At 45.8% G+C, this 10,265-nt stretch overlaps 1 protein-coding gene across 1 annotated transcript; it reads right to left on the bottom strand.

Moving 5' to 3' along the window:
- Positions 1–3,631: 3,631 nt before the first annotated feature.
- LOC133913732 (probable cellulose synthase A catalytic subunit 5 [UDP-forming]) lies at positions 3,632–9,344 on the bottom strand. Its single transcript, XM_062356959.1, has 14 exons — positions 8,906–9,344; positions 8,591–8,786; positions 8,291–8,499; positions 8,095–8,197; positions 7,843–8,008; positions 7,157–7,423; positions 6,725–7,070; positions 6,495–6,632; positions 6,257–6,382; positions 5,950–6,162; positions 5,566–5,860; positions 5,287–5,483; positions 4,855–5,205; positions 3,632–4,762 (listed from the first exon to the last, which is right to left on the bottom strand). The coding sequence occupies exons 1-14, from the start codon at positions 8,984–8,986 to the stop codon at positions 4,178–4,180; spliced, it is 3,273 nt and encodes a 1,090-aa protein (XP_062212943.1). The 5' UTR covers positions 8,987–9,344; the 3' UTR covers positions 3,632–4,177.
- Between the last annotated feature and the right edge of the window lie 921 nt (positions 9,345–10,265).

Here is a 10,265-nt window from a genome sequence, read left to right as displayed (position 1 = left end):
TACAGCAGAGTATTATTGTACTAATCCTACGGCGCAAGCTTCAGAAGCTCACGTTGACAAAGATCCTGAAATTTTCGTTCTCTACTAGCACAGCAGTCCTGCTCCATTTGCTTGCTCTTCGTGCTGGCCTCGGTGCAGGCCGACGCGTTGGTACACTCACGAGGGGATTATTTCGGCTTCAGTCGTGAAAGGATATTGCTACACGTACGATCCACTAGTACGATCAGGATGGAGGGCGCGCGCGGCTGCAGCGTAAACCTCCGAATCCTTCGGCCCTTCCATTGCATGATAACAACAAGGATCGTAAATTCGTAACCCTGCCGTACGCTCCAGTCGTATGTATTTTCACCAGATACTACTGGTAATATATATTCAGGTTCCAGCCTTGCAGGCATGCCTCTGACAAAGGGCCACGTCGAGTGATCCAACATGCATCTCCCAAAGCTGCCAGGAAATGCCACATGCACAGTACGGTGCACTCCTTGCAAAGTCGTAACTCTAGCCTGACCTCGAAGTGTCTGATGCACCCTTCCGATCGATCGGATCAGGCTCGAGGTCAGCACTCTGAGCTGTATTGCTAGTAATCGAGGTGCAGCACACGCGGAGTAGTTTATGCCTTGTGGATTCAAGCCCAACGCCGGTCTTCGGCTACTCAAGTGGCGCATAAATTTAGTACCAGCACTAGCAGTGGTCTGGAAAGAGTGGAGTTAGGAGTGATAGCACTGATAGTCTACTGATTCCATGTTGGGTGCCGTGCGAGTTAACTTCGTAGTGTAATGATGTCTCGATGTGAGTTAGTCAGCAGTGTACATCTTAGTCGTGTCCTGGGACGACTAGTTTCCAGATGACAAATGGCTGACTAGCAATGGCAGTAGTCATGCACGTACTCGATCTGCATCATTCAGTTATCCAAATCCAATCCTCATAATCCGGAGCCTAGTTCTTGCAAGTAATTGCTGCCAGGAGGAGTTTTATCGAACTGGAAAATGGCAGAGAAGAAAAACAAGCCACAGACGTGGCTACTGCAACTGCAGTCCAAATCATGACACCGTTGCTTGGCTTGCCCACCGGGCGCCGGCCACTCGTTTGTCCGTGCGCGCGCGAGGTTGTTCCAAACTACGGAAACAAATTTTATTCTATTCTATTTAGAAATATTTTTATAGATCTTATTTATGTTATTTATTTTATAATCTAATAGTTAGACTGAAAAGAAAAGAAAGAAAGTAAGAAGTTTCTACTGTTACTGTCACGATTCGATATCCTCCTTTAACTTGACTCGAGATCAGAGGCAGCGTGACGAAGTGAACAGGGATGCAAATCGGTAAATCTAAAAGTACTCGGCTTAATTTGGGAAGAAAAAATATTTACCGGATACCCTTAGGCTCATCAATTTGCATCGCTAAACGACATCAATTTGGTTGAGCGGCGGTTGACCGTGACATGTAGAGTAAATCGAACGCAGCATCGCTGGGTCGGTCAGACTTCGCCGCTGGCGATGCGCTCCTGGGATCTGCTCGCTCGTGCATCTCGCCCAATCACGACCGAATCCGTTCCTCGCCAATCGCAGCTGGAAAAACGCTCGAAACTATTCTTGATCTGCTCGCCGATTGGCGGCGAGGTTTCTTCTCCCAGCAACCGGCAATTAACAACCGCTTCCACTTGCATAACAACATCACTAACGATATAATTCAAAGCATAGATTGCATCGGCAGATGGTACACGCATCCTAGGGGTCGTTCGTTAGCACGCCCCATCCTGCCGTTTACTATTGCAACCGCACACGTTCTTTCCATGGACGCCTCTACCCCTTTTTTATTCGTCATACGCTCATCACGCACGACAACAAGGACAGGAATGAGTTGTCATAGATCTGAGTTCTCTCCTTTTGCAGGTAAATAACCTTCACATGAAATCAAAGCTTGGGATAGAGGTGGCCAAGACAAGGCTGTACCTAACCTGTGTGGCCTAACTGTGGTATTGCTCTGGCAAGAAAGAGTTCCAAGTGAAAGTGTGCCTAGAGAAAGCTAGAGGTTTTGCTGCCCTTTTGCGAGGTCGGGGGTGGTAGGCGGAATTGGAAGGTTGGTATCTGTCCGTTGTTGTGTTTAGCAAATATTTTGTTCGGTTGTAAATATATGTTGTTTTAGATAAAATATAATCTTATATAGTTTTAACAGAAGAAAGTAGCTATAGATGAGGATACTAAATCTAGTAGCTTTAGGGATTTAAGATGGGACTTAGATCATCTTTAATAGATATTTAAAAATACATCTCTATAATACTATTACAATATACTCTAACACTATTATAATGTTTTCTATTTTTTTATCTCCAGCAGCTACCGTATTTCATATCTTCTATTACTCTCCTCTCATGTCGGATCTACACACATACTCTGTGAACAGTGATATGTACTCTTTTTATGAGCAAATTTGCCGACCCTAGCTGCCACTGCTTCCCTGTAGCACCGGAAGAAACAACTTTGCTTACTCCGCTGGAGATGGATGCCGGATGGCAAGAGAAACAAAATCATTGGCAGTGATACGGCCTGCCGATGCGGCTCCTTCTGAGTTGGCCTTACACCATTACACGGGTGCGAGGGAAGCTGGAGTGTCCGGTCTTTTTTGCCAAGCACTATGCAGCAACATGTTATCTGTTTCTGGTCAGTGCGATTCTGTTCGGTGCCAATTTATCCTCTTCGTATTTCACCGAAGTACGTGGACTACCGGTCCCGGTGTATTACTGAGCAGGCTAACTTCAGTCAAGTGACACGTCTGCCTCGAAAAATCTATGCTGCTTTTCTGCGAGATCGTGTGACATTCATGTTCTAAGCAAGACTAGGTACTGGCCCAATGATGGAATGCTACTTTCCCTTGGCGTTTGCTTACCTCCGAAGTTCTTAACCAACGCTCCCACTGCAACAAAACAAAGGGGAGGACTTGCCGGTTAAAGTGACATGCGATGTGATTCCAGAGATCATGTGGTGCGCACAAGGTGGCGTTCATTGCCCTAGAATCCGGATTGCCAGCCTCAATGGATTCCCTTCGAGAACCCAAATGTGAAGAGATTTTCGTTCACTTCAGCGTTCTAACGGTTTTCCTATATAATTCCCTTTACGACGGGATTACTAGAGTCATTCCCTTGATGATGTAATTCTCTCTCCTTTCTCTTCACGATTTCTCTCGAAGTAAAGCTGTTGAAGATGAGAGAAAATAAAGAGAATGAGAACATAAAAAAAAATCGGGAAAGGAACGAAGTGAAGAAAATATGGTTGGAGATAGTCGTACGGACTGCAATTCTGGATTCGAGAGGAACCACGCATGATAGGTCTGTCCCCAAAGCAGGCCCTTTCAATGTTCTGGTACTGGAATGCCCTACTGCCATTACATCGCCGAATCGACAGTACTGCCACACAGGTACAGGGCACAGCAATGCCCTACCGCCATTACACTGCCGAAACAACAGTGCTGCCACTTGAGAGCACATAGCAGCAATTAGCTGCACACAACTCAGGATCGACATGTACAGCACAAGGACAGCGTCCTGTTCCACAAATAGAAATTGCCGACAGACTTTCCAAACTACACATGACATTGCAAGAACTGTAGGAAACGATCACAATGAACAGCAAACAGACCCACCGCAAAAGATTTTACGCAGTTGATAAACCAAAAAGGCACATTTACAAATTACATCACCGGACGCGCTACATTACTAAACACTACTGATATATCTGTTCTAGTAAAGAGGAAGAAGAAGGAATGCACAAGCCCATCAATTGGGCAAGCATACATTGAACTCACTACATAAATAATGTGCACCTTCCTCTATCCCAGATGGCAGATCCATTCCCGCCTTATTGAGAACCAAGTTTGCAGATGGAGTGACTCAAAACAACTTTCTATTCGGCTCACCGGATTAATATCCACCAGAACTAATAAAGAATGCTGAACAATCAAACACAGGCATTGGTCTGTAGATTCGTGGCCGAACTGCACAAGGTTGTCGCAGCCTCCCGTTTGCCCAATATTGCAGTCATGAGGCTGAGCTCCCACCATGGAACAAAAGAAATGTAAGACTTTTTTTCGTGTTTCTATCTACAGAGGGGGAAAATGGGCACAAAACATCTGCAAAAATATTTCTTCCAGCACACTGATGGTGAAGTTCACATGCTGACCTCCTAGTTGCAATCCAAACCACACTCCTCCAAAAGGGGACCATCATTCTTCGCAAGGAAAGGATCGATCCGGACCCAGAGGAGTGAGAAGATTGAAGCTAAAAGGATCGACCAGACAATGACTATGGTTGGCGTCCTGTTCTGCCTTCCAACCAAACCCTTGAGGAACGGGTATAGATGGACAATCACCCAAAATGCAAAGAAGAGCTTCCCAAAGAGGGGCCCCCATGATTCATATCCGTTGTTGATTGCATTGGAAACGCCAGCAACCACTCCAATGAAGTTCAATAGGAGCAGAGTGGTTGGAGGTATCAGCAGGGTTGTCCATTTGAATGTGTACAGCTCTGAGAACTCCTCATCATCTCCACCCTTTGATGTCACAGTGAAGTTCGTATCTATACCAGCTATGACCTTGAGGAGTCCTTGGAACACGGCAAAGAGATGTGAAGACACACCTCCAATGACCCAAAACTGTTCATTTCTCCACCAATCGTCGATGCCCACACCACTCCATCTCATTTCCAGGATGCTCGTAGCAAAAATGCAGATAAAAAGTGACATGAACCAAAGGCTGGCAACATTGTTAAGCTGCATGATAGAACAAGGTTAATGTAAGATTCAACATCTTCCACAGTTTCACAACATATGCAATTGCAGGTTGAATAAGGTCAGAGCTTTACCTCTGGGGTGATAAATTTCCCATTCAGCAAACAGATAGCAGGCAGTGTGCAGTAAGCCAAGAGCGGGATGGATGTCCACGGATATACAATGGAGTTAATGTAGGAAAATCTTTCCAAACATTTCAGTCCACCACCGTACCCATACCAAAGGGGGCAATGGTTACTGAAAAAAATTTCAATTGACCCAAGAGCCCACCGAAGAACCTGGTGAAGACGATCGGAAAGATTGAGAGGCGCAGAACCTTTGAATGCAGCCTGTTTAGGTATGCAGTAGATTGACCGCCAACCATGGCAGTGCATCTTAAACCCAGTTAGAATATCTTCTGTAACTGACCCATAGATCCAGCCAATCTGCAACAAAACATAAGATTTAGGTAACAGATTTTTCAACCACTTAACCAATATACAAATGCAACCAAGCTGCAGACTCACATCTTTTCCCCAGTCCGTCTTGTCCTCATAGCCACAACTGATGACATGTATAGCCTCCTTTAGAAGAGAAGCTGGACTTGCACTCTTCAGGGTTCCACCATTCTCAAGAAGTGTTGATGCAACAAAAACAGAAGACTGGCCAAATTTCTTTTCTAACTTCTGTTGATTTACAATACTAGCCTTTTCGTTTTCAGCACCTGCCAAATACATTGCAAAGTTAGATATTGTAAGGATGTTTATAGAAAAAACACAATGTTCTCTTCGGAGGTCATGTGATACCTGGAGCAGCTTCGTCGATTTCACCAAGAGCATATGCAGGGGATTGATTTTCTTTTCTCTTGAATAACTTCTTTATCTTCTCCAGTTTAGGTTTTGTGGTCTTGGTCTTCTTCTTTGTCTTCCTGTTACCAAAACAGCAACAGCAAATGCACCACTTTGGCCAGCAGTTGCAAGTCCTTGATGGTGGTTTTTTTGTTTTGGGGGCATCATATCCATATAATGCCTGCCTTCTGAAGACACATCCAGTACCGACATAGATAGGGCCTTGAATACCATCCAAACCTTTCATGTTGATCTGCACAAAAGAAATGTTAGGGAAACTGCATTGAAGTTGAGTGAATCATATAGACAAGAGAGCTTAGGAATATGGATGCCAGATCTTACATCGAAAAAGACAACGTTCCTGTTAGCATATCGATCATGACGATCAATCCCATCGAATCTTTGAGGAAACTGTACATAGCAAACTTTCTTTCCAACCAAAGGGTCCATCATAAAACACATTGCTTCCTTTATAGCCTTGCTGTTGTTGATATAGTGATCACAATCCAAGTTAAGCAAATATGGAGCATTAGTTAGTACAGCAGAGACTCGCACCTGTGAAACAGCCAAAATGAGGAATAAGAAACCCATTTTATGCTTCTACAAGCCATAAAAGAGTGACAAAATGCATCAAACATGCTATCTTTACCAATGCATTCATAGCACCAGCCTTCTTATGATGGTTATAGCCTGGCCGTTTTTCTCTTGAAACGTAAACCAATCGAGGCAGCTCGTTTCCTTCCACATCATGGCCACCGCTTTGACCAAGGAAGACCTATTGGTACAGAAAATTGAACTTTTATTTATCGTGGTGAAGCAAGAGAAAGAAAAGACTATCATAACATCCCAGCACATATACATTTAATTCCATGATTGTAAAAGCATACCTGAATCATTCCAGGATGATCACGAACGTTATTTCCAGGCCATGGAGTTCCATCCTGCATAGTCCATCCTTCCTCGGGGACTTTTTCAGCTTTAGCAACCAAGGCATTAATTCTGACCTTGAATTCCTCGTACTCTCTCTGTGAAAATAATAAGATTGCACTAAATTAGCATAACACTTATCAAATAAAGGACCATAGCAAAGCATTACAAAAGAGAAAAAATAATGCACCTTCATTGCTCTCCGCTCCCTAACAAAGTTTGGCGCCACCTTATCTTTCAGGTAGTCTATCTTCTGTTGGAAGTACCATTCTGGAGCACGGGGCTCAAGACTATACCTTTTGCAGAAAGGAACCCATTTCTTTGCAAATTCAGATGTTTCAGACAGTGCTTCAAATGTCAGCATGGCAGCACCATCATCAGAAACATAGCATGAAACCTTGTCAACTGGATAATCTACCGCAAGGATAGATAGAACAGTATTTGCTGTGACCAACGGAGGTTCTTTTAAGGGATCAACCGTACTGACAAAGAAATCAACTGGGGCGAGTTGAGAAGGCTGCCCTTCCTTGTCAAACCTATACAGATAAGCAATGAGCGCAAAAAATCAACAAAGAAAAGAGGAGGAAAGTAATAGTTGGTGGCAGAAGTACTAGTAACCAACCTCAAAGTCAACCGGTCAAGGTAGGTCTCCCTCTCAATAGGAAACCACTTTGGGAACTGATCAAGAATCCAAGACATGGCAAACCATATTTCACAGATAACAGATATGAGCCACAAAGCAAATGCATCAGGCACCGGATGCATCACTCGATAGTGGAAGAAGAACCCCAAAACCACAAGCCGAATTATGATAATCATTCTATAGGGGTTGATCTGGCTTGAAGGAAGTGGGACCTTTCTGGACAATGGTTGTCTAGCTTCATCCATTCTGGTAAAAAAATCAAGAGACAGTTGGCGTTTGAGTCTAGTAACACGTTTTGCAAAGAGAAAGAGAAGAACAAATATCTACTGAAACAAATACCAGATGGACAGTTTTTCCATGCAGTCAAAGATACAAGTATACAGAAAGAGTATGATTTTTCCAAACAATATACTACAAAGGCTAACAATGCAATTGCATCATTCATCTAGCTGACCAGGGGACAGCTTTTATAAATTCACACATATAAATTGCATAGTTCCTTTCAATATTCTTACAAAGTTTGATAGTGCTACTTGTATTTTCAGTCCTTAGTTGGGTCATGGTTATAAAATCTCAATGTTGACCATCGCAAGGAACAAAAATAACACGTCTCTTCAGACAGGCACCAACTAATAATAGAGGTCAGCCAAGTTTCAGGGCCATACAGTGGTAGATCTGCATCATCCCCATCATCATTACCGCCACCGTCATTCCTCATCTGGTGCATCCTCTCTTGTTTTTGCTTCCAGCTCTCCATCCTCTCCTTCCAGGCAACACTCCCGTAGCCGTATGCAGCAAGATCCTTGGATGGGTCCATAGATCTTGGTTGCACTGCAAGTCACAGAAGCCGTTAATGGATACTAGTCAGGAGGTACCATGGCAACTGAATGCTAGCTGATCATAACCCAAATACACACCAGGAAGGTTTGGATCCGCATACGGAAGCGGGTGAATCCTCTTGCCGCCGCCACCCATGAAAGACGGCACAAGGGCGTGCTGCTCTGGCGGGATGTCATCAACCTGCAAGCACATCATGAGAACAAGCAATTCAGCGCTCCGCAAGCCGAAGTACGAGAAGGAGGAGCAATGCAGCCGCGTGAGATTTGGCGGTACCATCTGCCCGTTGGTGAGGAGGGGAACATTGGGGATGGGTTGGAACGGCTGCGGCACGCCGTCGAAGTCGCCACCGCGGCCGTAGCTCATGTGGGCGTGGAGCATGGACTCGGCGACGTACTGGGTGTCATACTTATCCCTCCAGTTGAATTCGTTCTCCAGGTCGTCGACGTCTTCCTCCTCTTCATCTCCCGGCACGCGCGCGCACCCTGCAACAGCCAAATTCCAGCAAAACGTGAGCGCCCGAGACAAAAATCCGCCAAAATTGGCGACCAGGCGCGGCATTGCGGCGGGACTTGCCCTTGAGGCGCTTGAAGCGGGTCTTGCACTGGGGGCAGTTCTGCGTGCCCTCGCGGCGCTCGTACTCGTAGCAGTCGCGGCATATCGGGAAGGCGCACTCGTTGCAGGCGACGAAGGGCTCGCCGGCCGGGGTCAGCCCCACGTCGTCGCCGCAAATCTGGCACACCCGCCCGTTCTGCTGGTTCAGCGGCTTCGGCTGCAAGCAAAAATCCAAGCAAAATCAACACCACACACGCCGGAGAGCAGAAACCCCCGCCGTGATTCCGCAGCGGAGGAGTTAGCTAGCTAGGCAACAAGCAGGTCAGCCGGACGTACCCCTGGCTCGCCATCGCGGCGGATGACGACGAGCTCGTTCCGGTTGTGCGAGCCGGCGACCAGCCCAGCGCTGGCCTCCATCCCCCTCGCTCTACCAGATCTCCAGATCTCTGGGGGGTTTCTCTGGCTACCACGCCGGCCGCGGAAGGCGCGAGGCGCGAGTGCGGCGGCGGCGGCGGCGGGAGGGGAGAAGGGGAGGGGGGGAACGCTTTGTTTCCTTCCCTTTGTTGTGTGTGTTTGCCTTGTGTTGCGCTGCCCGTGTCTCGGTGGTAATGTGCGACGCGAGCGCAGAGCTAGTCAGCTTAGTTGGGAGTGATGTGCTTGCTCTCCCACACCAGCTTAGCTCATCATCTCCACCCCCGGTATCTTTCGACAGCCCTTCCCCCCCTCACATGCACACACCACTGTGGCGTTTTGTTTGGAGGCAGGCTTGTTTTGGTTTAAACTTGCCATGTCTAATCTTAATTACGTCATAGATTTTTATACCATACTTTGTTAGATACATGGCTCGTGTGTTATATATTTATTTTTTAACTAATTTTACTATACTTATAGCTAAGAATTTATTAGTCATCATTTTTATAACAATCTACACTTAATTAAGGTTAATCAGGGCACTATTAACCATGAACCAAACATACCCCGTGCTCTCTTCTTCTCCCCTCTGTCTTATTCGGCTTCTTTCCCCTCACTCTCGTTATTCTTCACTCACTCTGGCGTCAATACCTTGCTTGTGACCACAACTCAACCACCACTTCTCTTCTCTTCTCGTCTAGCAGGTGCCAAATCAGCCTAGATTATTAGTAGATTTTTATAAAGGAAAACAGGAGAGAGGGAGAGAAAGTGTCAGGGTTGTTAGTTAGGATGTCTGCATAGCAAGTTTGTTAGCCTGACAAAGACAAATGGACTTTTTTTCGGCTGGAAATGCAAAAGTGAGGTCCAAAGAAGAGAAAGCAACGCACTAACTAACAAGGAAAACAAGAAAATAATTCAGGAGGGCAATGGGAAATAAAGACGGTCGGTGGCGTGCTGTTAGCAGCACAGCAGGCGCGTTAACTTTTTTTTTGCGAGGGGCAGACGCGTTTACTGATGATCGGCACCCTTTTTGCCCAAACCTTTCTTCTTTATCCCTTCTGTGCGTGTGACAGAAGAGTGAAGAGCAGTATTATCATGCCATCTGTTCTGATCTTTTTTGTGGTGTTGGAACTTGGAAGCAGCAGCTGATTAAATAACGGGGTTAGTTTAGATGGGGAGCGGCAGGTGTGTCGCTGTCGGTGGGCCCCTGACAGGTACCGAGAGATGGAATGGAAGAGAAGAGAGGAAACAGCAAGAGGGTTATCTTTTTTTAAGAAACCAGAAC

The sequence above is a fragment of the Phragmites australis genome, chromosome 3 (genome assembly GCF_958298935.1).
Source record: "Phragmites australis chromosome 3, lpPhrAust1.1, whole genome shotgun sequence".
NCBI classification, from domain to species: Eukaryota; Viridiplantae; Streptophyta; class Magnoliopsida; order Poales; family Poaceae; genus Phragmites; species Phragmites australis.
The sequence above is the reverse complement of the archived record's forward strand: the minus strand, read 5'-3'. Positions and strand labels throughout refer to the sequence as shown.

Bases quoted from the DNA above. Each gene is read 5' to 3' on its own strand.
- LOC133913732 (XM_062356959.1), bottom strand. From the start codon at position 8,986: ATGGAGGCCAGCGCTGGGCTGGTCGCCGGCTCGCACAACCGGAACGAG. The intron at 8,500-8,590 runs GCAAGTCCCGCC...TGGCTGTTGCAG, and splicing joins CCGCTTCAAGCGCCTCAAGG to GGTGCGCGCGCGTGCCGGGA. The intron at 8,009-8,094 runs GTGTGTATTTGG...TGTGACTTGCAG, and splicing joins TGCGGATCCAAACCTTCCTG to TGCAACCAAGATCTATGGAC.